This window comes from Ranitomeya imitator, chromosome 2 (genome assembly GCF_032444005.1).
Source record: "Ranitomeya imitator isolate aRanImi1 chromosome 2, aRanImi1.pri, whole genome shotgun sequence".
Lineage (NCBI taxonomy): Eukaryota > Metazoa > Chordata > Amphibia > Anura > Dendrobatidae > Ranitomeya > Ranitomeya imitator.
This window is the reverse complement of record NC_091283.1, coordinates 413,128,973-413,155,357: the sequence shown is the minus strand read 5'-3', so window position 1 is coordinate 413,155,357 and position 26,385 is coordinate 413,128,973. Positions and strand designations below refer to the sequence as shown.

Sequence of the window (26,385 nt, the reverse complement as noted above, 5' to 3'; positions counted from 1 at the left end):
CTCATTGGGTCTGAATTCTGCACCCCTGCCTCGTTGGGTCTGTGTTCTGCACCCCCACCTCATTGGGTCTGTGTTCTGCACCCCGCCTCGTTGGGTATGTGTTCTGCACTGTCGCCTTATTGGGTCTGAGTTATGCACCCCTGCCTCGTTCTGTCTGTGTTCTGCACCCCCATCTCGTCGGGTCTTTGTTCTGCATCTACGTCTTGTCGGGTCACTATACTGCACCCCTGCCTTGTTGGATCTGTCTTCTGCATATAGGCCTTGTTGGGTAAGTATGTGTTCTGCACCCCCGCCTCATTGGATCCATGTTTTGCACCCTTGCATTGTTGCGTCTGTGTTCCGCACCTCGCATTGTTGGTTCCGTTGTTCTGCATCTAGGCTTTTTGGGCCTGTGCTCTGCCTGAATTTTTTATTTGGTTAATCAAAGCTCAGGAAAAGTTCAGCGTAATGCAAACACTGAGCAGTAGGGGGAGCTCTACCACAGGTCTTGAGACATCCATACTCCAGCACACTCTTGCACATTGTATTGCAACATGAGAAACTATGACTCCCAGCATTAATCTGGGTTGTAATGACAACACACAATATACAATCAGTGAGGGCATGCCAGCAACAGTGGATGTGAAGTGTGCAGACCCCTGATGTAGGGCTGTAATGAAGGACACATTGGTCGTCAATTTCTCAGACCTAAATGAAGCTGGATTAACCAAAATATAAAAAGTAATCACAGATAAAGTAGACTTTATTGCATTAACCCTAATTTATTGTACTTTTTGTACTTTACCCTTTTCCTTTCTGCACAGATTTTTTACTGGGAGGCGACCCGACTAAATGAGACTGAGAAAGTAAGAACCCTGTTCCTGCCGGAGAGTGGAGTGAAGATCAAGAACCTGACCGGCTATACCACCTACCTCATCAGTGTGGCGGCCTTTAATACGGCCGGAGATGGTCCCCGGAGTCAACCCATCCGCGGGCAGACACAGCAAGCAGGTGAGGAGCCGCAGCAGTGACGACAGAGCTGGGTATTTATACTGACATCAATATAGTAGGATCCTCTAGAAATGCCAGTCATACACAGCACGACAACATCAAGTGACGGAAATTGGTTTTCCATAACATTTTGCAATTTTTCTTGATTTTCTGTCCACTAGAGGTCGCTCTTCCTTCAGAAATGCATATTAGATCCAAGATAAATTATCCAGAAATTTACTGCAAAACTCCTAACTTTGAAGGAATGAAAGACAGACGGCAGCGCAGAGCTAAGGCACAGCCCGGAACAGTCCTTTATATGTGCCCACACAGAAATACTGCTGCTACTGTCACTCCATAGTGCTACCACACGGATGGATACCCTTTTTCTTGCCCCAACGCAGTATGTTACCCACACAATGCCTTCCGTACAGTTTGATGCCCCCACACACATTGATCGCACAGTGGTCTGGCAGATCCATGTGTAATATAAGAGTGCGAATTAAACAGCAGGACCCGGTACATCAGCTACGTCAGTAAACTGTGGCCGCCAGACGGGAGCCATGATGTCCTCCTCCTACTCTTCTTTCGAATGTCTGGCCTGCTGTGCACACTGTAACGATGACGTTGCACCAGGCCGGCTGACCGAACGAAGAGGTAGGAGGCGATTCTTAGGGCTCTTGCCCGACGAACAGACATTACTAACCTGGCTCTTGCAAATTGATTCACACCATCTCTAACAAATATGGATTAACTGGAAATTCCCTGCATGTAAAATGTATTTACTATGGACCCAATAGTCCAAAACCTCCAATAAACTGGCACAAAACTGCAAAATAATCTGATATGTTACCGATCCATTTTATTGTTACTGGATTTGTCTCATACCATCAATCTGAATTTCACTTGAATAATTTATCATATTATCTACCTCTGGCTGAAGAGGACCAAGAGTTACATAATCACAGCCAAGTCTGTAGGTGCTTGCACACCTCTCCGAAAAGTCTGATGCCCCCGAAGCAGAATCCACCGTTCTCTTCCCTGCTACGATGTCAAGTGACATTAGCCTGCATCCGACAAACCGCGCTCCACTAACACCCAGCCGAGAATTCGTCTCTGAGCTTTATCAGCTCCGACACCACCTCATTTATCGCAGTTACCAGTTTTCATCCTGACAGGAGCACAAAACAAGCCATAATTGTCATCAACGTGTCACAAATATTCAGGCACTATGGGAACAGCATCACAGAGCCTGCTGATAGAAAGTGGTGGTCTCGGCAGGGACACGTTCATGCCAGTCTCCATGTGATATCCCAGCTTTTAGATTTCCATCACACATATAATTATAAAATGTACGTGTGGAAATTTGCCTCCTGACCCCGGGAGGTGTGATGCAGTTTTGTATGGAGTTGTTTTAACACATAAGTCTCTGTGGATAATCCAGTCTGGCGACATTTTTGTGTTGTTATATAATTTCCGCAGAGGTGATGGTGACCTGACAAGGTGGAATTCAGGGAAAGTGCAGACAGGCGCAATGTGGACATGGTCTTGCAGTGGTCGTTACAGACCAGATCTTGTCAAGTGACCATGTACTTTGCTCAAAACTTCTGGCACCATGTGCACACCACAGTATGACCCCCAGCTTGCTGAGAAGTCAGGGATATTAAACTGTCCTCATAGGAAATAAAGATTGGGAACCAGTTGTGGTGCAAATGAAAGTGACAACAGAAGCGCTGGAGAGGAACAACAAGAAGACACCCAAAAAGGGAATGGAGGTCCAAGACAATTCTTCTCTCCTTATCCTTCCTGACTGATTCTTCTCTAGTTTTTAGTTTTGCTAGTGTCCTTGTCAACACTGATAGGATGAAGATCCTCCAGCTCCCCCAGAATGGCACATCCATACGTACCGCCACAAGAAGTCCGCCGACCACAGTCTCAAGAGCATAGAGCAAATATCGGGACACACAAGGAGACCCGAACATAGACGGGCAACGAACTAGTAGTAGTAGATATCTGCTGCTTTGTGCGAGGAGTAACAGGACTAGCCCTGCCAGCCCACTACAGAATGGCCACCAGTGGTTACTCATGTACATTATTCTGGCCAGGGCCGGACTGGCCATCTAGCAATTCTGGCAAATGCCAGAAGGGCCTGTCTGGTCATGGGCTGCCTTGTCTGCTACGCTGTTATCAGAATTGATGTTCTCAAGATACCCGTACTGTTGAGAGTTGTGATGGAGCACAAAGTTGCTGACTCCGTTACTTACCCCAGCAGGTCACGGGTATCATTAGAAATAGAAAATCTTCCTTTCCTCCATCCAGGGTAATATTAGTAATATATCCCATCTGGTTCATGGGGACAGGGACAACATGGGCCTGTGTAATTTCAAATGCCATGACTGAATTTCAGCCCCAGGCCGTACCTGATTCTGACCCAGCTGTGAAAAATTATGGAATGAAGACCCATGTCCTGTGGTTGGACCTGTGCTCACAATCCAACAAAGTGTAGCTCAATTGGCAAGAACACCAGAACTGACAACTCCTCATTTGGAGCCTTGTTCCCTACACAGACAGGGTCTGCAGATGGCATGGTGAACATTATGCAACATCATCCAGTACGACCGATTTGTCGGTTGGTCAGCGATTGTTTGCGGCAGCATATCCTTGGAGGTCGCACAAATCTCCATGTGATTGTCAATGCCACCCAGACTGCTGTTAGGTACCAGGCAGTAATCCTCAAACCTGTCATCACACGTTGTGTGGGTGCTGTGGGCCATGGGTTCCTCTTGTTGCAGGACAACACCCAGCGATGGCATAAAGTAAACCAGGGTGCCAGTGGTGGCGCTCATTCACCCATCACACCGTTGCCTCCTACTCTCAAGCCCAAGGCTCAGGTTAACACGAGCAGACTGCCATTCTCCATGTTTCTCTTAAAACACACTGATGCATTCCTTACAAATAAGTTTGTGGTCATCTCACATTGGCTTTCATTACAGCTCCCAGTGCCCCTGCCACGCTTAGATTTAGCGAACTGACCACCACATCTGTAAATGTATCGTGGGATGCGCCAATTTACCCGAATGGAATTCTGGAAGGATACAGACTGGTATACGAGCCGTGCACACCGATAGACGGTAAGTGTAATTCTGTTCAACTTGCCTAATAGTGTATAATAGAAAAAAAAAAAGATGTGTTCAAAAATGTTTTTTCTTAAACAGCACCACACTTGTCCTCAGGTTGTGTATGGTATTACATCTCACTTTAATAGAGCTGGGATGCCATACCAGAGGGATATGAATTGATTTGCATGACCCTGTCCATCGGCCAAGACAGTAATCTCTGTCCATTGGTTGGGAGCCGTGGAAATGTTTGATTAGCCTCTTTTGATTAGCCGGCTTGGTGGAAAGCCATCTATGTGGAGTGACGCACATAAGACTAAGACTTCATGCTGGGCCGGCTAACCAGAAGATAAGCCGCAGATACCGTTAGGTTAGAGGCAGTGCTCGAGGTTTCCATCCTACAGTCACAAATAGCGGGCATGGCTGATGGACCAGGTCCTGTGAATCTACTTGCACTACCTCTGTCCCCTTCATACCAGGATTATACCTCCTGGTACTGTAATAGGATGCAGGTGTTGAGTGTGTCACCACGGAACAGACAGACCAACAGTTGAGGGGTTTATTAACAGGAATCAGGTTCTCCTCGCAGGGAGAAAATAGTGGGATAAAAACGAACAATATAACAGTGCAAATATACGGAAAGTAATAGAAGCTCCCAAACAGTGAAACAGTGTAACAGTAGTAAATGGAATTTCTTGAGAAAAAAACACTTATCAGTCTGATGAGAACTTGCTTGCAGGGTCGTCTTCTCCAACGTAGGCGCCAAAGAACAGCGGCACTTGTCATCCCTCTGTTATCCGTGGGCTGTGTAGTCTCTAGGAACCCACAACCGGAGTTTCAGGGGTTACTGCGGGAGGCAGAGGTGATACTAGGCAAACGTGGGGCCGCTCTGCTCTGAGTCTTGCTTTAAAACTACAGTCTATCCCGGGAGAACAATGCTCAGTCTATTATTGAGTCTCTCAGCAGGAATCAAGTGCTCTGCACTAATCCCGCGGGTATCGGGGGTCACTGTCTCTGCACGGGTCACTGTCTCTGCACGGGTCTCAGGGCACACCTCTCCAGTCACAGCAGAGTCTGCTTTCACGTACTCACAGGATGCTGTCTTTCTGTACAGTCCCCCTGTATTTGTCCTCAGACCGGGAGTTCTCTCTCCTCCCTGGAGCGCAGCTGCATCCTGCACTGACCGCTGCACACACTGCTCTCTCACTTGCACGCGCGCGCCTTTCCCGCTCTCAGACCGGCCTCCTTCCTGTTCCGGTCTCTAAGTCTGTCCCCCAGGAAACCTGCTGCACAACTCCATGGTTCCGGGCACGGAGCAGAGAGGGTAACCCCCCGGACTCTTCTTGTGCTTCACCCCCCTACAGTACATAGAGGCTGCGTGTGATGATATCCCAACACTTGCTTTACTGACCTTAACAATACAATTTTCATGTCTTTCCCAGGAATCAGTAAGATTGTGACCGTGGACGTGAAGGGGAACAGTCCCTTGTGGATGAAGCTGAAGGACCTTGCTGAGGGAGTGACGTACCGTTTCCGAATACGAGCCAAGACTTTCACTTATGGGCCAGACATTGAAGCCAATGTGACTACTGGACCAGGAGATGGTAAAAGACCAGAGCACCCAACATACATCTTCAATTAGCCATTTCCAAGCCATATTCCAATTAAGGGCTATGCCCATAGCAGTGCCACGACCACCGACTTTGCACTGTGACTGTTCCTGCATGATGCGCCATTTTCTCCCTTAATTGTATTAGCACAGATTGATATAAAATCCTCCATGTTTTATACTCATCACATGTATGTGAGGTCGATGAAGATTCTCTCCTACATTTAATCATGACTTTTCCAAACTTTAGGGGCTCCAGGACCTCCGGGGGTCCCTTCCATCTCCAGATACAGTTCATTAATTGCTATCCAATGGTCAAGTGGGGACCCTGGAAAAAGTCCAATTACCAGATACGTTATCGAGGCCCGGCCATCAGGTACGTACTGCCAGTGTGCATGCTTCAATGTTTTCTATGCATTAAACATATATGGGTGAAGTTGTCCATATTATCTATGGGTTTATGGCCGATTTATGATGACACGGCAGCTGCAGGCTCGGCTTATGTGTCACCGGTGATATTTAGGGCACTTGAATAAAAAAGGATGAATATGTTGCAAATATTGGAAAATGCTCACAATGAGGCGACGTTCACAAACCGCATTTTTCGGAGAGAGTGCTGTCTATTTGTTTCATGGACAACATGTTGTCCGAATCCAAAATCCAATGTTTTCCAAAAACACTTTTCACATGGACAGAATGTCCGCCTGAAAAATTAAAAAAAATCAGCATGTGCTGTTGTCTTCCGTATTTCAGATGAGACTCGACAATTCAAGTCTATGGGTGCGCAAAAAACCCCAAAGTGTATCCAATATCATCCAATGTTGATGGACATATTATAGTTATTAACATAGGAAACTGTATTAAGTCTTGTAAACCTTATTCACAAAAACGGTAGTTACTTACCAATAACGGTATTTCTCTGATCCCATGATGGCACCACGGAGAGAGGGGTCCGCCCCTAGGGACAGGAAACCTACAGGTGAAAAAGGGCGTACCTCTCTCCCACATCAGTTGGATTACAGAGCCTTATACAGAACTTCAGCTGCAACTCAATATTTGCACAAATTAAACTTAACCTATTTAACTTAACAGAGGCACCGTGACTAAAATTAATTACTAGTACATTACAAAGTGCACACCTGTGTGTGAAAAGGGAGGGCATATACAGGTGCCATCATGGGATCAGAGAAATACCGTTATCGGTAAGTAACTACCGTTTTCTCTATCCCCATGATGGCACTACGGAGAGATTTGCATAGATAGAACTCTTAGGGAGGGACCACTGCCTCTAGAACCCTTCACCCAAAGGTAGGATCAGAGGAGGTCAAGTCTAAACCGTAATGTTTGAAAAATGTAGACTGGGAAGACCAAGTGGCCGCTCTACATATCTGTTGTATTGAAGCGCCAGCTCTCTCCGCCCAGGATGATGCCACTGCTCTGGTCGAATGAGCCTTTATATTCTCTGTGATGGCTGTCCCGCAGGATGAGTAGGATAGGGCGATGGCGTCTCTTATCCATCTCGCTAACGTGGCTTTCGATGTTTTTTTTTTTGTCCCTTCCGCGGACCCTGGAAGCAGACAAACAGAGCCCTATCCTTCCTGCACTCCCTAGTGGCTGATAGATATTGGACCAGACATCTTTTTACGTCTAGGGTATGCAGTGTTTTTTCCCCTTCATTTTTAGGGTTGGGACAAAAGGAGGGCAAAGAAATCTCTTGCGTTCTGTGAAATTGTGACGCTATTTTAGGGAGGTAAGCCGGGTCAGTTTTAAGAATGACTCTGTCCTCGAGTATCTGAGTAAAGGGTGGGCATGCAGATAACGCTTGTATATCGCTGACACGACGAGCCGAGGTTAGGGCCACTAGGAGTGTGGTTTTTAGAGACAAGATCTTTAATGGAACTTCTGCCAGGGACTCAAAGGGAGGTTTGGTTAGAGCATTTAATACAAGGTTTAGATCCCACGGAGGAGAATTGTGGAGGGGAATAGGCCTGGACCTACTTGAGGCTTTAATAAATCGCATGACCCACCGATTTCTGGCCAAATCATAATTATACAGTGCTCCCAAGGCTGCTACCTGAACCTTTAGAGTGCTTGTAGCCAAACCTCTTTCCAAACCTTTCTGTAGGAACTTAAGGATTTTCTCTATTGGGATCTCCCTGGACGGGTCTGCGCCCGACACCGACATGAATTTTTTCCACACTTTCCCATATATTTTAGTGGTTACGAGTTTTCTACTCTGTAATAGAGTGGACACTAGATTGGGAGAGAACCCTTTATCCCTTAGAAGCCTCCTTTCAAAAGCCAGGCTGTCATGTGTAGATTCTTTACATTGGGGTGAAATACCGGGCCCTGGGATAGAAGTTTCGGAGTGTCTGGTAGAACCCATGGACTTGATATGGACATTTTTCTTAGCCAAGAAAACCATATTCTGCGGGGCCAGAATGGCGCTATTACTATCACTGTTGCTTCCTCCTCCCGAATTTTCCTCAACGCTAAGGGGATGAGTGATATTGGAGGGAACGCGTAGGCGAGGTGATAGTTCCAAGGAATTGTTAGGGTGTCTAGAGCTACTGGGCTCCCCCGGGGATCGATTGAGCAGAATGTTTTTACTTTGCGGTTTTGACTGTTCGCGAATAGGTCTATTTCTGGCAGACCCCAGAGATTCACGATTTGGTTGAAGACCGACTGGTTTAGTTCCCACTCCCCCTGCTTTAAGCATGTTCTGCTCAGGAAGTCTGCAGTTTGGTTTTCTGAGCCCTTTAAGTGGAGAGCTGTCAAGGATTTTAGACTGTGTTCCGCTATGTGGAAGATGGATTGGGTTACCTCCATCAATGCTCGACACCTGGTGCCCCCTTGGTGGTTTAGATATGCAACCACTACTTGGTTGTCCGAAAAGATTTTTACGTGATGGGAGTGAAGGAGATATAGAAAGTGCGTTAGGGCCAGTTTTACCGCTAATAGTTCTTTCATGTTTGAAGAGGCTAGCTCTTGACTTTTGCTCCAATTCCCCTGTGCCACTTTATCGTCTATATGTGCTCCCCACCCCCAGGGGCTTGCATCCGTCGTTAGGATTTTCTCCGCCGGTAGTGCCCAAGGGACCCCCTTGGTTAAATTCCCTGGGTCTGCCCACCATACTAGGGAGTGTATCGTGGTTGATGAGATACTTAATTGCCCGTCTAAATTTCCGTGCAGAGATATGCCTGAATCTAAAGTCTCCCATTGTAGGTCCCGGGAATGACATTGTGCCCACTGCACGGCCGGGATACAGGCAGTCATAGAGCCCAGCAGGGACATTGCTTTCCTCAGCGTAGTGACTGGGGATATCGTCAACTGTAACACTGCCTGTGTCATTTTTTGAATCTTCCCCTGAGGAAGGTAACACTTCTGCGTGATCGAGTCTAGGACTATCCCTAAGTACTCCTGTACCTGGGATGGCACTATTTTGGATTTGGGTATGTTTAGCAGCCACCCTAGACTCGACAGTGAAGCCATGACCAGATCCAACTGATGTTTGCAATGTTGGAATGAGGTCCCTACCACGAGGAGGTCGTCCAGATAGGGAACTATTAGAACATTCTGTTCCCGTATGTGGGCCATCACTTCTGACATTATTTTTGTGAATACCCGAGGAGCGACGGCTCGGAATTGGTAGTGTTTTACTTCCCCCTGGATATCCACTGCCAGTCTGAGATATTTTTGATAATCTCTGTGGATGGGCACATGGTAATATGCGTCTCGTAAGTCTATAACAGTCATGAAACACAACGGAAAGAGTATTTTCACGCAAGATTTTATTGTCTCCATTTTGAAGTGTTGAATCTCTAGGAAACTGTTTAATCTTTTGAGATTTATGATCGCTCTGTACGATCCGTCCGGTTTCCTGCGGAGGAAGAGGGGAGTGCCTCTTTCCCGGTGTGGGACTTCTTGTAATACCCCTTTCTGGACTAAGTTCAGAATTTCCTCCTGGAGAGCTGACTGTTCGTGTGACTGTTTCTGAGGCGTTATCATGAAGGAGTTGCCGGGAGGGATACGAAATTTGAGTCTGAGACCTTCTCGTATTATACCTAAAATACAAGGACTGTTTGAAATTTTTTCCCAGGCTGGAAGAAACTCGGCTAGTCTCCCTCCGACCCGGGGAGTACCTTCATTGTGATTTTTTATTATCCGGAGGGGGGGTTTGTTGAACAAGAAGCCTCTGTTTTTGTTCCTTCTGTCTTCCCATCCGTCTTTATTCCCTTTTGGGGGTCTTCTCCGCATGAATTTTCTGTTCCGAAAGGAACGCCTATAAGACTGGTTGGGAAACCCGGGGAAAGATTTCTTCTTATCCCCCGCTTTGTCAAGGATGTCGTCCAATGTTAACCCAAACAGAAATTCACCTTCGCAAGTTATTGAGCATAATTTGGTCTTCCTTTGCAAGTCCCCCGGCCAGCACTTTAGCCACAGGGCACATCTTGCGGCGTTTGAGAAGGAAGCCGACCTGACTGCTAATCTCGCCGAATCCACCGATGCGTCTGCCAAGAAGGCTGCCGCCCCTTTCATCATGGACACTGATTTTTGGATTGTCTCTCTTAAGACTTTTTCCTTTAATTGGGAATCCAGGTGCTCGAGCCATACCATTAAGGCGCGGGCCGTACAAGTGGCTGCAATGGCTGGTTTTAGACCACCTCCTGCTGATTCCCAGGAGTTTTTTAAGAAAGTGTCAGCTTTTTTGTCCATCGGATCCTTTAGGGTACCCATGTCCTCGAAGGGCAGGGCAAATTTTTTAGAGGCCTTTGCTATGGCCACATCCAATTTTGGTGCCTTGCTCCAGGATGAGCAAGCTGGGTCATCAAACGGGTATTTTCTCTTAGGAGTCAAGAGAACTTTTTTGTCCGTTTTTTTCCATTCTTTTTTGATCAAAGAGTGAATTTTTTCATTTATCGGGAATACTCTTCTTTTCTTTTGTTCCAATCCACTGAACATTATATCCTGTGCCGTTCTTTTAGGACGTTCATCTACCAGGGCCATGGTTGTTCTGATGGCCTTTATCAGTGCGTCTGTCTCTTCGATAGGGAAACAACTGCGTCCCCCCTCTGAGGATAGTGAAGAGGTGTCGGACGCTGAAGAGTCACTAGAATCAGACGTTTCACTCTCTGACTCATCTATACTAGATTCGGGAGACTTGTGGCTTGATCTGCGTTTTTTCTTCGAAGCTTTAATGCCTTTGAGGGCACTTTCCACCTGACTTTTAATTCATGATTTTAGGTCTGAGGCGAACGTCGGAGATTCCTCCTGAATGGTTTTCTGTATGCAAGACCCGCATAGCTTTTTCTCCCAGGAGGAAGGTAGCTCTTCTAGACATATCGCACACACTTTGTGCTTTGATTTGCCTGTACATTTTCTTCCCTAGGAGAAAGAGTAACCACGTATTACATTATTACTTTCACGTAGATCACTCACCCCTTGTGAATAAGAGATACCGTCTCTGGCCTCGGGACTATATCCACTGGATTCGTCACCGGTCGCATAGTTTTTTCAGAGACCCGGCTGCGTTGTGACCCTGAGCGTCCACTGCTGCTGCGCTGCTGAGAGGAAGCGTTTCCCTTGCGCTGATGCTGTGAGCGCTGGTGCCGCTGTACCTGCACTTGCTCAGGAGACAATTGTACACACTCCTGTGCATCTTGCTGCTCTTTGTCACTCATAGTGGCCTCCACGCTGCGTTTTAGCAAAGAGGAAGTTTAATCCACATATCCCCCTTGGAAATGCTCCTTTTTAAATTTGCCGCCGTCGGAAGCGGCGATCTGCGTATGCGCGTGCGCTACTTCCGGTCCAGAGCACGGCACCCCATAGGGAAGATATAATCGGGGACGCCCACGCACGCGCTCTAGCGTTCCGCTCCTGTCCTGCCGCCCCGTACTTCCGGTTTAGGCGGCCGACGTCTAGCGGTGCCATGTGCGCTTTAGTGCGCTTCTGCATCCCCTCATGGTAGCGTAGCCGCCGCTACCTCCATGTACCGATTAGCGGTACGGAGGCTGTATCGGTGACCGCCGTCACCTGCCTCCTTCCTCCCCCTTTTTTTTTTTCTCTCGGGGAAGGCAGGCTCGATCCCCTTCACTGCCTCCCCCCTACCACACTCACCCATAGGGCCCGCCGACCCCAGCGGTGGTGCTTCAGGGCCGGAGAAAAAGGGGGGAGAAAAACCTGCTGGATCCAGCCGTGACAGGGCGCCCCCTGTCAGGAACCGACCGGACCAGCTCCCTGGAATCCCACGACGAATCCTCAGGTACGTGCTGTAGGTTCCCCGGCAGGGACAGGAAACCAACTGATGTGGGAGAGAGGTACGCCCTTTTTCACCTGTAGGTTTCCTGTCCCTGGGGGCGGACCCCTCTCTCTGTGGTGCCATCATGGGGATAGAGAAACAGACGTTATAGGGATGGCAATACAAACCAAAAAAACGATATTTTTTCAGATGAAAATTGCATGATTTTTTTAGCCTCCATTCTCACTAGTGTGTAACCGATTTATGCTCTTACACTTGTATCACTTCTGCTGCTTTAATATTCTGGATCCTATAGTGTAATATAATGTATTTCTCCACTTCAGATGAAGGATTATGGGACATACTCATCAAGGACATTCCCAAAGAAGCCACCTCGTACACCTTCAGCATAGACATCCTAAAACTGGGCGTCAGCTATGACTTTCGTGTCATTGCCGTCAATGATTATGGATATGGGACCCCAAGCCAACCCTCCACCTCTGTATCAGGTATAATAAAATTACTGTGTCAATCATAATGTTAACCAAAAAAATCTATGCAATGGGATAGAGTAACGCGTTTCAGTCCATTATTGGTCCTCCCTCTGCAGGATGGGTTTGTAAAACAAAAAACGGAGGACTGTAAGGAGTGAAAAGTTGATGCCAAACATTACCTGAAGCTCTTTTTTTTCCTATAGCCACCAAAGCAAACCCTTTCTATGAGGAATGGTGGTTCCTGGTCGTGATCGCCCTCATTGGTCTCATTTTCATCCTTCTACTGGTGTTTGCTTTGATCATCCGAGGCCAGAGCAAGAAATATGCCAAGAAATCAGATTCAGGTGAGTAAGCGTCTGGTGGCCACCTGGTCTTTTTTTGGCTGTTCCCCATTCTCCTTCCTCACCATTATCTAACTCCTCCTCTGCAGGCTGTAATCCCAAGAATAGCACCCTGGGCCATGGAGAGATGGTGAGTCTGGATGAGAGCAGATTCCCAGCGCTGGAGCTGAACAACCGGCGACTCTCGGTGAAGAATTCGTTCTGCAGAAAGAACGGGATTTATACGAGGTGAGCTTATAATGAAGGAACCATTTATCATACTGTGATGTCACACCGGGGACGGCAGGTTAGAGCAAAGTAGGTGGTGTTAACATCAGGGATTGGAGCCTATACTAGGTACACGTGGCAAGAAATGTTCCCGTAGTGCCCCATGAAGCCGAACGATTGTCATCTGGACTCTGCCAGTAAATATAGTCCACTACACGGTATAGAATAACATGGTAAATTACGCCGTGTCATACAAATGTCAAAAATGTCTAATATGAATGCATGATGGGCGTATACATCAGGAGATCCTCCAAACATATACAGCTCTGGCAAAAATTATGAGACCACTGCAAAAATTTCAGTTTGTCTGATTTTTCTCATTATAGGTATATTTTTGAGTAAAATGTAAATTGTTCTTTTATTCTATAAGCTACTAACAAGATGTCTCCAAAGTCCCAAGCAATAAATTTTATATTTATTTTCTGAAAATGAGAAATGGTCAAAATAATAAAAAATGCAGTGCTTGCAAACCTCAAATAATACAAAAAAAACAAGTTCAAAATCATTTAGAAACAACAATACTAATGTTTTAACTCAGGAAGAGTTCAGAAATCAGTATTTTGTGGAATAACCATGATTTTTAATCACAGCTTTCATGCGTCTTGAGTTGCTTTCCACCAGTCTTTCACACTGCTTTTGGGTAACCTTATGCCACTCCTGGCACAGAAATTTAAGCAGTTCTTCTTTGTTTGATGGCTTGTGACTATCCATCTTCCTCTTGATTACATTCCAGAGGTTTTCAATGGGGTTCAGGTCTGGAGATTCGGCTGGCCATGACAGGGATTTGATGTGGTGGTCCTTCATCCACACCTTGATTGATCTAGCTGTGTGGCATGGGACATTGTCGTGCTGGAAAAACCAGTCCTCAGAGTTGGGGAACATTGTCTGAGCAGAAGGAATCAACTGTTTTTCCAGCATAACCTTGTATGCGGCTTGATTCATACGTCCTTCACAAAGAACAACCTGCCCAATTCCAGCCTTGCTGAAGCATCCCCTGATCATCACCGATCCTCCACAAAATTTCACAGAGGGTGCAAGACACTGTGGTTTGTATGCCTCTCCAGGTCTCTGTCTAACCATTAGACGACCAGGTGTTGGGCAAAGCTGAAAATTAGACTCATCATAGAAGATTACCTTACTGCAGTCCTCTATGGTCCATTCCTTATGGTCTTTGGCAAACTTCAGCCTGGCTCTCCTTTGCTTCTCATTGATGAAAGGCTTTTTTCTAGCTTTACATGACTTGAGTCCTGCATCTAGGTGCCTGTTACGAACTGTTCTTGGCATGCACTTCACCCCAGCTGCCATTTGCCACTCCTTTTGTAGGTCACTTGATGTCCCGGTTTCTGAGTGACATTCGAATAAGGTAACGGTCATCCCGGTCAGTGGAGAGTCGTTTTCGCCCTCTGCCGGTCTGTAGCTTTGTTGTCCTCAATGTCTGCTGCTTGACCTTGCTGAATTGGACATCCATCTTAGAAATGTTAAGGATTTAGGCAACATGATGCTCACTGTGCCCCTCTGCTAGTAAAGCCAGAACTGAGCTCTTCTGTTCCTCACTCAAGACTTTTCTTTACAACTCCTTTGGCATGGTTAAAAGTAATTTTTTTATTCATATTACTTTTGGGATATTACTAGCAAGAGGATTGTGAACACCACAGCAGTGTTTTTTATACTTTCCTTCGTTAAATAAAATTTGGTTCAGGTGATCACCTAATCAAAAGCACATTAAGTAGAATGAGGTATAGTCTGGTTGGAATTCAACTGACACTGGAATGGAATAGCTATCAGACATGTAGAGAAGCTGATTTTTATAAAACTGTGCAGTGGTCTCTTAATTTTTGCCAGAGCTGTATCTTCAACAGACTATAAATGTGACGGGAGCCATAGGGTACACGTACACTGTACTGTCCAGGATGTATATGGGGACCCTGTGTATTTTGCTATGCATCTCCTCCCCCCTCAGATCAGACACTTGCGTATAAAACACTATCGTCAGAATTATTTATGGGGGTGGGAGTGAATTTTCAGATCTCTAAAATGTTGAAAAGTTCATGAAATATTTGAAAACAAGGGAGAAAAAGTTAATTTCTTGTACCCGGTGAAGTTTCCATGTTCTTCTCCTCTCTATTGTGTTATTCTTCGAGCCAAGAACCTCCACTTTCCAGCTAAGTGGTTGGCACAGGGTGCGGCTTGTTTTAAAAGTTGTCTCTGCTTGTTGATATTCACATCTCGTCCCGGTAATGTTCATGGAGTCCTCCTGCTGCCGGAATCACAAAGACCGTTCTGTTAGGGACGTAACCGTATAAGCAGCTCTTGTGTAGCGGGAAGAGAAGTATTGTAGAGTGTTACAGGCTGGCATGGGGAGGGGGACAGAGGGCGGACAGAGGACCCATAGACTCGAAATACACAGGAGGGGTCAGAATGATCACCGAGAGGGAATTACACACAATCCTGTATAGTCCGAGAATATTTCTATCATCATTATCTGCACATTTTATGATGAAGGGATGGGTTTTAGAGGAAACAATAACTTAAATAAATAATAAATAATCTTTATTTTTATATAGCGCTAACATATTCTGCAGCGCTTTACAGGTTGCACACATTATCATCACTGTCCCCGTTGGGGCTCACAATCTAAATTCCCTATCAGTATGTCTTTGGAATGTGGGAGGAAACTGGAGTACCCAGAGAAAACCCACGCAAACACGGAGAGAACATACAAACTCCTTGCAGATGTTGTCCTTGTTGGGGTTTGAACCCAGGACTCCAGCTGCTGTGCTATCCACTGCGCCACCGTGCTGCCCCTTTAATTTTCTGAAATAAATCAGTTTGACAAAGTTGGATCCTTCCTGTAGGCAGAAAAATTGCCATAACAAGCACAATTTGCCAATGTAGCAAATGGATCAATGCTTGTTTAAAATGTCCCCATAATTATGGGAATAGTTTCACATTAACTGTCGTTTCTGTAAAACTCTTTATTATTCCCAGCAGCGCACCCGCTGTACGTGGCCGGGTGTCCTTCAGGATATCCATGATTTTTAACTCCACATAAAAGACGTGATCAGTGATAATCAACACTGATCAGTCACCATTAAAGGTTATTCACATTTTCACACGTTTTTTCATTGTCCATTTCAAATTTTATCAACTTTCTTAATTTAAAATAAATTCTACCATTTTGCTGCTGCAGAATGTCTGTAAGTTCTACAACTAGGTGAGTGATCTGCAAAAAATGTTACAAATGCTTCCAAGCGGGGTTCCTGGCTCAACAGCTCTGTCTGCTTTCCCTCTCTCCTATCCGTGTAAGAGATAGCACCATCCAGGTGGTTGTACATGGAGCTCCACAACGTGGAGAGGGTGGAAAGTATCTCTGTGAGGGCAAAGAGAAAACACGCTATGTATAAAGAGGAAAGTAGGTGAAGAAATAAGTGCAGCGTAGAAGATGTGCTGATAATGTGAATAGTGAATACCGCTGCACCCTAGATACACACCCAATCTTTTTTACTGGGAGTTACACAAAGAGCTTGGATCCAGCCTATATTACTGGGAGACACACAGAGCTTGCATCCAGCCTATATTACTGAGAGGAACACATGGACCTCACAACCAGCTTATAAAATTAAAAGAGACACAGAGCTCGCATCTAGTCTATATTACTAAGAGGGACACATGGACATCACAACCAACCTATATTACTGGAAGAGACACACAAAGCTTGCATCTAGCCTATGTTAATAGGAGGGACACATAGACCTCACATCCAGCCTATATTACTGTAAGGGATGCATAAATCTCTCATCCAGCCTATATTACTGTGAGAGACACATAGACCTCACATCCAGCCTATATTACTGTGAGAGACACATAGACCTCACATCCAGCCTATATTACTGTGAGAGACACATAGACCTCACATCCAGCCTATATTACTGTGAGAGACACATAGACCTCACATCCAGCCTGTATTACTGTGAGGGATGCATAGATCTCTCATCCAGCTATATTTCTGAGAGAAACAAACAGACCTCACATTCAGTGGATATTACTGGGAGGAACACACAAACCTCACATCCAGTCTATATCACTGGGAGACACACGGAACTCACATCCAGTCTTTATTATTGGGAAAGACGCTCAGCACTCGCATCAAGCCTATATTATTGGGACGGACACTCCCACAAAAGAAAAGTCTGAAATTTCAATCGGACTGCAAACTGCATATCAGTTCTGAAAATGAATGAAAATTGCAGACAAACATCGAGCAATTTAATTAACTAGATTTAACCTCTAACATATGTAAAAATCATTTTTTTCTATTTCAAAGGTGTCCACAACCCAACTTCTGGAAACTCTGTTCCTTATGATAAAGCGATGATTATGGAGTATGATTTTCCTGGACTTCTGCCAATTGTTCTAAATTGCAAAAAGCCCATCCCTGACACAACTAATATAATTAGTTTTTTTTTGCACATATTTCTTCTATTTAATTAATCTCGTTCCTTCCAGGTCTCCACCACGTCCCAGTCCCGGGAGCCTTCACTACTCAGATGAAGACGTTGCCAAGTACAACGACTTAATTCCTGCAGAGAGCGGCAGCCTGACGGAAAAGCCCTCGGAGGTATCAGACTCACAGGTGAGAGCAGTAACGAACCATGTCTAGTGATAGACACCTGCCCCATGGGCATTTCAGACAGCAGTGACTGACAGAGGATTTAAAAGGATAATTCCCTTTATAAAACCAACACACACGCATGATGCACATTACAGTTTTGCATCGATTTTTGGTAAATTACAGCAAACATTTAACCTAGGCCATGACATGTGAACACAGCCATAAAGACGTGACTTGAGAAGGAGAGAGCAGCATTTTCCCATCATATGCAGAATCCTCAAAATTGGAAATCCAACCCCCACGATGTCTTATTTATCTCCATCCAAATGGCTCTTGTGGTTTATGTAATTTAGCTGTGCATGTGTGTTTAAATGATGTAGCTGAGATGAATGTCATGTAGCTGAAGTGTGTGTTTTGATGGTAACATAGCTGAGTTGAATGTGTTATGTGAGCCATATTTGTATTTTGGGGATGTCGTAGATGATCTGTGCGTGTTCTGATGATCTAGCTGAGCTGTGTGTGTTGTGTGTTTTGAGGATATTGATGAGCTGTGTATCTTGATGATGTAGCTCAGCTGTGCGTGTGTATGTAGCAGATCTGAGTGTGCATGTACTGTACGTTCTGCAGCGCACACATATACACAACATGTCACGCCGTAAGCGGCGTTAAAGGGGCAGGATGGCGTACTGGGACCCGCACCTGTCCCTACCACTTTAATGGGGCTCTGGCTTTCCCTTATCTCGGGGGTACCTATGATGGTTAGGAGGCCCGAGCCGCCAGCGTATCCCTGTCTCCTGTGCAGGCCCTATCAGTGGCCCCCTCTCCCCCCAAAGGAGGTGGGCTGCACCAGTGTAATAATACAACAAATAATAGGGTATACAGACAAGGTAACTAAAAGTCTCAAACTCACCAAATGCTCACACAACCACAGAGGAAACACAGAGAAGGGAAGAGAAGGAATAAACTAGGAAGGAAAACAGGTTAAACATGCAACCAATACAGCAGACACCAATCTCTGTAAATAAACCTCCAACACTACGCTCCTTCAACCTCCAAGCCAGGCAGTAGAACTGATCACTGACACTAGCTGAAGTCAGGACTGGGACTATATAGAGGATCAGATTACAAAATCCACTTCAGCTGAGAGAGACCCAGCTCTCAGCAACTCAGCAATAAGGTTAACTCCTGCACTGCTGGCACAAAGCAGCCAGGTCAGGTGAAGAGCTTCTGTTCACTGTGTGTGAACGAGGCCCAGAGCGCTGCGGTTCTCTGGAACCTCTCTGTGGCGGTAGCCCCGTGACACAACATTGCTGCAAGTATGTAATGTGTGTGCTGTAAGGCTTTTTGTGTACTGTACACACGTTGCAGAGAAAACTAATAATAGATCTATTACCTCCTATTCTACCCTATTGCATTAAAATTAGTGATATTCGCCCCTCCACTTCTTTACACCTAAAGTCTGAAAAAAAATGTAATCTTTATTATATACCAAACCTAAAAATCTAGACAGGACAAGAAAAAAAACACATTTAGAAATGTGTACTTTGGCCCACGAAGCAGATTCTGGTGCAAAGTCTGGCACTGGGAAACAAACAATATGACGGGCATGATAACCAATAGAGTCATGTAGATATAATATCTAAAATGGGTATAAATTGTTGCTACCCCTAAAGTGATTTAAAATCATATGCATTAATTAAGAGAGTTGCAATTCACATGCACAGATAATACATAAATGATAAAGTATTACAAAAATATCAAATCAGTAAATATGGCAATAAAGTGTCTTGTGTATAGACTCCCGGTAGAATTGACTCATAGAAAAGGCAAAATTTGGAAATGAGGATTCCATGTGTTTCGCCAGAGGAGGTGGTTTCCTCAGGGGTTCATGTTACTCTAAGCCATATACATCATTCCAGTCAACAAATTTCTCTCTATGGCCATGATTTGGCCTTATTTTGCATGGTGCATCCTTCCGCGTCCTACACCCATACAGCCATGTCACATATATCATACCGCCTTTATTAATGACGACAATTCTACATTGTGTTATCGCTTTCTGTGGGCTCGAGGTTAGATAATGGGCTATCATGAGCCAGATAGGCATATACAGAACACGCTGCTCCAGATAGGTCGTATTGATTTCAGCGAGGACACAATGCCCGCGATTGTCACCATGAAAGGCAATCTTTTGAGGTTACAGGGAGTTTCTTTCCCAGGCATGGCCGCACGTTGTACAGGGTGTGTCTAGACCTTAGAAACTCCGCAGACAATAAGCAAAAAAAAAAAACTGACCCAGGAAATAGAGAAAATCCGCCGTCTGCAAGCAGCCGTCACAGGAATATTTCTCTGAGGCGCTGGGGGAGAAAAAAAATAGAAAAAACAACGTATCTACTAATCCACCAAAGTTGACTTTAACCCATTCATTGCTGCCCAAGAATGATTTTGCCTGGGGTTGTCTCGTAAAACACAATGATTGCTCTTTACCTGTAAATCCAGTGTCTGTGCAGAAATTACTGACAATTATTTACTTACCCGCCGTATGACCTTCTGACAGGCTGTGTCAAAATGCTGTGATGTTTATGACCCTTTGCTCACCCATGTAGACGGGCACTGGGGCCCCATTTTTTGTTATAGTGATCTCTATACTGTATGTTTCGCCAGAGTGAGCAAATAATACCATCGCCCAGGTGTACCCAACGAGGACGGTCCTAACCTCTAGTATTAAAATCTTGCCATGTGTCAAAGTGACATCAATGTGAACAAGGGCCGAGCAGGACTGGGGCCCAAATATGACCACCCAGCCAAGTGAAGCTATGTAAACATAATGCCCAGGTCAAAGAAAGGGAGGCCGCACCCTACCTAGAGGTTAGGACTGTCCCGATTGGGGTATACTGTGTCGCATTGGGATGGCTTTTACGCTTTTTTGATAAAAAATAAGTTTACCAAGTACCCTATGTTTTATACATGCATAATTGCCTTTTACTTACTTACAGCAGGGTTTATGTTCTTTTTATTTCTGTGTTAGGTTTTGTCTGTTTAATGGCCAGTGTGAACAATCTCCTATTTATACTCCAGTTCATTCTTTCGGTTTAGTATTTTATTCAGTGAAATCCCTGGAGTTTGTATCCATGAGTCCAGTGGGTGGTCCTCCTGGTGATTGACAGTTGATAGGACCACCCACTGGACTCATGTGAATACAAATACCAGGGATTAGCATAAGCAAAAATCAAGTTTTACTGAAACTTTTCCCACAAGAATGAACATCATCCTGATCAACTCTGTCATCCTAGCCGCAGATCAGATACCAATTTCAGCAGGACATGTTACTTTTAAAGGGCACGGTGTCCTGACGCGTTTACGCCGCTCCCATGACCTTTCAGACATTTATTCATGTATTGCCGTAAAAGGTTTGTTGCATTTTGGAACTGAAATCAATGTGGTTTTGTCCTGATGAAGAGGTTTGAAAACCTTGAAACGCGTTGACATAAACCTCATTCATTCTTCACCTTCGTGTGTGATCGGATCTTGGAACCTTGGGGACCCCTGGGCAGCGCGGACTCTGAACCATCATATTCCTCATTTATTGCATTGAGAAAAGTCAACTTATATTCATCATCTCGCTGTACGCTAATAAACCAGGACCAGTCTGGGAGGCGTTTACCTATCCAGACTAGTCCGGGTTCACTAGCTGCAGTCACACCCCCTGGACGTGACTGACAGGCCCCTCACTGCTGTCTTCTTCACAGTCCTCCCGGTATATCTCTTCCCTTCACACCACTGCTCATTGCTTACCGTTTCGGCAAGCCAACTGCAGAGTGCGGCTGTGACGGAAAAAGAGTAAACAGGAAGTCACGTGCAGCATGAGGCCTGTCAATCATGGCCAAGGGGGTGTGACTTCAGCAAGGAGCTGAATATAAGTTGATTTTTTTTATTTGTCCAGTTCCAAAAACACTAATATATTGTATGGGGAGACTTTTAGCCTAAACTAGCAATGCCCTCTAACCATGCCCATCACCTGTGCCTTCACAAGGGTCACATCATGCTTCAACGCCGTGGGTCCATGTACTTGTCTTGACTCATAAACGGTTCATACGATGGTGCCTGTGCCCAACCATCTTCGCATGTCATGTTCCACTATCAGTTATTGTGGACTATTTCATGAGTGAAAATTCATCAGTCTATTGCTAGTTATCTTACCCTGAAATCTACCATTTTTCCCCCACTGTGGGGCTCCAGGACGGTGAAGTCAAAGTTCCAGGTCCAAAGGGAATATGAGCAAGAAGGGAACTCTGGCACTCGTCGTGCATTGCTGGCGAAGATTAGGATGTTATAGTCTGACCTCTGATCACTAAACAACAGTGATCTAGCAATAGTGGCAGTGCTCTCCACCCTTTTTTTCTTGAGGGGATCTATTAGGCCTTCTGCTGCCTAAAAATATAACTCCTGAGAGGAGCAGGACAGTAAGATGGTTCCATCTACAATGATAATCAACTAGACAGATGTGAATATGTTCAGGGGTGCTCAACCTTTTTTTAACATGCATTTAAAGTTTGTTTTTTACCATGGGTCAGGAGTTGGTTCATAAACTTCCCACCCTTATTGAACTCAGAATTCCTTGAAGTGTTATTTTCATCTTCATAGGTGGATTTTGTCAAATTTGGCTTGTAAAAAATAAGCACTTTTGCAATTTACTGTTCATTTAAATTTTTAGCCGTTCTTGAGATATTACCACTTTCCTTTCATTTACAGCTGGTTGCCTAGGAGACCGACCACCACTGCTTTCTAGATTGTAAGCACTGTGCTCAAGCTGGCTGGGATTAGGAGGTAACAGCGCGCTCCAGAGATCCTGGCAAGCATGAAAACAGCGCTTACAAGCTCAATTAAAAAAAGACAGTGTAGGCACTGTGCATGTTCTGCTGTCTAGCAGCAGTGGTCGTCTCCAAGGCAACAAGCACTAAACAAAAGTGTTTCTCTCGAGAACGCCTGAAAATGTTAATGCTTAGTAAATTGCAAAAATGCTTGTTTTTACAAGCACTATCCGACAATGTCCATTTATGAAGATGGGATTAACCCCTTTAATAGGTCGCCCCTGCTACACAAAGCGTTGTGTCATAGTCATGTAGGCAGATCCATGGCTGGAAATCCTATTACTGGACATGCAATTAACACTCTAGTTTTATCAATTACAAGAGGAGGAACTTTGCCAGAAAATCTCAGTTTTTAGCTACTAGTTAAAATGTCATATTCCTGACAGGGCACTGGTCACATGATGAATTAGATCTATAAGTGCGGGCACAGTTGGCCGCCTGTCAGAACTGCCAGCGTAAAATGCCATTACTATGGGAACGCCACTATTCTGTACGAGCCGACAAGGTAAACAGTCCGCACCTTCTCCAAGACAAATAGGCAGCAGCAGCTTATAGAATCTCTTCCACAGGGTTAATCCTTGATTTCACCGTCCGGGAAGCAGAGCGAGTGCCCAGGGTGGTGTGCCCGTATCTTCTTTGTGGATCTCTCGTGATTATTCTTATTGCTAGCAGCCCTGCTCCTGTGTCCATTCCAGATATTCCCGGTCTGGTCCAGCCTGAGCATGTCAGTAAACCCAGAGTGCACACGATCAGTCACCTTAGATATCGGCTTCTAGGGAAAAATGGATGACGAGTTAGATTTCACATTCAGGAGTCTGAAAAAGCTGTATGTGGTCATAATGGATGTTACCAATGCTCTGCTGACCCCATAACTGCATAGACCTCCTGTAGTATTAACATCAGCCCAAACACTGCACCGCGGCCGGTAGCTTCATGGCCGAGCAGCTGCATGCAGCCTTACATCACCAAGCACAATGTTGAGCGTCGGATGCAGTGGTGTAAAGTCACCACTAGATTCTGGAGAAAACGTGTTCTGTGCAGTGACCGATCACACATCTATCTCTAGCATCTGATGGATGAATCTGAATTTGGTGAATGCCAGGAGGACATTACTCTCCTGAGTGCATTGTGTCCGTTGTAGGATTTGGAGGAGGATAATGTCCATAGGCTTGTTCATCAGGGGTCAGCATCAGCCCTTTAGTTCCAGTGATGGGAAATTGTACATAAAAAAGTGATAAAGGTTTAGTTATTCTTTTAATTGCAAGCAGATCGGTGGAGGTCCTGGTCTTGAGAACCCCATTGGCCACTCAAACAACCCTCCCGAGAGGAGTGCATCTCAGGTGACAGTGCACAAATTCTGTCAGAGTGGCATGTGGGTTCAATAAAAAGCATAGGCTTCCGTTTGGTGGAGGAGGGATAATGCTATGGACTGTTATTTCGGGTTCGGCCTCGGCTCCTTACTTCCAGAGAAGGGAACTCTTAACACTTCAGCAGAAGACGTTGTGTATTCTTCCATCTTTGTGGACACAGTTTGGGGAAGGCCCTTTTCTGTTCCCCATGACTGTGCCCAGTGCATGCAGACATGGTTGGGGAGTTTGGTGGGAAGAACATGACCGGCCGCACGGAGCTCAGATCTCAACCCATCTAACATCACCAATGCTCTTCTGGATGAAAGATCAAAAATTCCCTCAGACGCCTCCAAAATCTTGTAGCAGGTCTTCCTAGAAAAATGAACTATCAGACAAGGGGCCGACCCCAAACTAATGTCTATGGATGTAGAATGGAAGGTCAGAAAAGCCCCTGCAGTGTGATGTGGAGGGGGCACATACTTTAGTCCACATAAATTGTATGGTAAAGCATAGTTTGGTATCTGAAATGCTAATCTGTTTTTACTTTTGCTTTGTATTTGATGCAGGGGAGCGACAGTGAATATGAAGTGGATCAGAACCAGCAGAAAACCCACTCCTTTGTCAACCATTACATCAGTGACCCCACTTATTACAACTCCTGGCGACGTCAGCAGAAAGGCATCTCCAGGGCACATGCCTACAGTTATACAGACGAGCCCGAGGACTCTGAACACTGTATCATACCCAACAGCAACAGCAGTCAACAAGGCAGCCTATATAGACCCAAACCCAGCCGGACTCCAACCCCTCAGCAGCCGCCGAGCCTTCCAACCCAGCAAAATCCCCTATACCGGCCCCCGAGCAGTCTCGCCCCAACATCCCGCGCCCCAATCGCTGGGTTTTCCTCCTTCGTTTGATGACAAACCTTGCATCGTTTTACCATTCTTTCTTTGAATTTCAAGAAGCAGATAAATATATATTATATATAAAAAAAGGTATGTGTGTATATATGCATATACATATATAAGATATGAAGAGGGAGAGACTTCTGGAGACAATCAGTTGCGAATTGAGATCTTCATTTTGCTGCTTCAGTGATGTATAATATTCCAAAGGTTTTGGGTGCAAAAAAAAAAAAAACACAAAAAAGCTGGATGCAATGAACCAAGGAAACCTTCGTCGTCTTTCAGGAGCTTCGGAGCACCCTCATATATAGCAAATGTTTCGCCTCCGGACTGCGGATTCACTTGAGGACCATGCTCACCCCCTTGAGTTCTTACAGTTGGATTGCGGATGATATGGAAGATTACAGATGCCATGAGGACGAGACTTTGGTATGAATATGCCATAACTGGAGCCAAGGTGGCACCAGGACTAATACTCAACGTATTAATGTGGGAGAAGGCGAAACAATAAAACATTTATAGCAACTTGTAGCTACCAACCAGGGTACAATCATTGGTAGGTGATGGCCTTCATATATGAAAGGAGCAGGAAATTACATCAAATGCCACCGGTATCGTACTCACCGTAGTCCCATTGTATCGGACATGTGTCCTCTGGATCGATGTCCTGGATATTGCTACCATTTTTAATATAAATCCTATGCTCCTGGCTGGATTCCTCCCAGGATTTGCAGCTATTTGTACATATGCAGATTTGATACTAGAGAAGGGTAGAAATACAGTACTGGTTGCCTCTGCAGTCACTATGGGCCCATGGAAAGTGGTGGACACCATTCCACTTCACCCTCTACAGATACTTCAATGCTTTCTCCAAGGGAGAAAAGAATGGGGGGTGATGATGGTCCAGACCGACGAATAGTAGGTCGTAAGCTAGCCCTATTACAAGGGCCCCCTTCTCCATTGAGCAGGCCCCTACTTCCTACCAGAGAGGAGTCTGACAAGTGATTGGTGGAGTGCTCTCTCCACCGTCACTTATAACTCCTTGGCAGTGCCCGTTCTATCGATAGGGGTTCCATGGTAGAAGGTGTTCTACACCAAGGCCATCTTCTAGAAGTCAGTTAAAGCCGGAGCTTTACTTTAACCCAATAGTTTGACAACCTCTTTGATTGTGGAACTGCACCTAACTTAACGATATTATTTGGAGAATGTGGTGATGATAGAGGGTTGGGGTTGTGAGTGGGTGAAACTATATCATATAGGGATGAAAGCTTTGAAGGACCTAGTAATCATTACAGCAGTCCTAGAGATTCTGGAGTTATATTGGTTGTTTAACCCTATATATGGAAAGATGGCGGTTACGTTGGCCAATCCCTCTGCATTTAATAATTTGCATATAACATGACTTGCACTGTGATAGTGCCACCTACCATGTGTGACAAATCATAGACCTTGTATCGTAAAGAGATTGCCCCGTGAACAACATGCAGTATCATCTGCCCAGAGTAGAGGAGATGAGTATAATGTCTGGGGGTCTGACTACTGATCCCTAGGTCTATTGTGTGAATGGAGTGGTACTGAGCATGTGTGACCACTGCTCCATACACAGTCTATAGT

The 26,385-nt window shown here is 45.3% G+C and overlaps 1 protein-coding gene across 1 annotated transcript in view; it reads left to right on the top strand.

The window, feature by feature from the left end:
* Positions 1-25,300, top strand: part of SDK2 (sidekick cell adhesion molecule 2) — an 839,306-nt gene extending 814,006 nt beyond the window's left edge. Inside the window, exons 37-45 of the mRNA XM_069750729.1 lie at positions 804-990; positions 3,963-4,100; positions 5,528-5,689; positions 5,945-6,070; positions 12,277-12,441; positions 12,630-12,770; positions 12,857-12,995; positions 17,541-17,667; positions 24,433-25,300. Coding sequence (XP_069606830.1) covers positions 804-990; positions 3,963-4,100; positions 5,528-5,689; positions 5,945-6,070; positions 12,277-12,441; positions 12,630-12,770; positions 12,857-12,995; positions 17,541-17,667; positions 24,433-24,783 — 1,536 coding nt within the window. The 3' untranslated portion in view covers positions 24,784-25,300. The remainder of the gene's footprint in view (positions 1-803; positions 991-3,962; positions 4,101-5,527; positions 5,690-5,944; positions 6,071-12,276; positions 12,442-12,629; positions 12,771-12,856; positions 12,996-17,540; positions 17,668-24,432) is intronic.
* Positions 25,301-26,385: the final 1,085 nt, after the last annotated feature.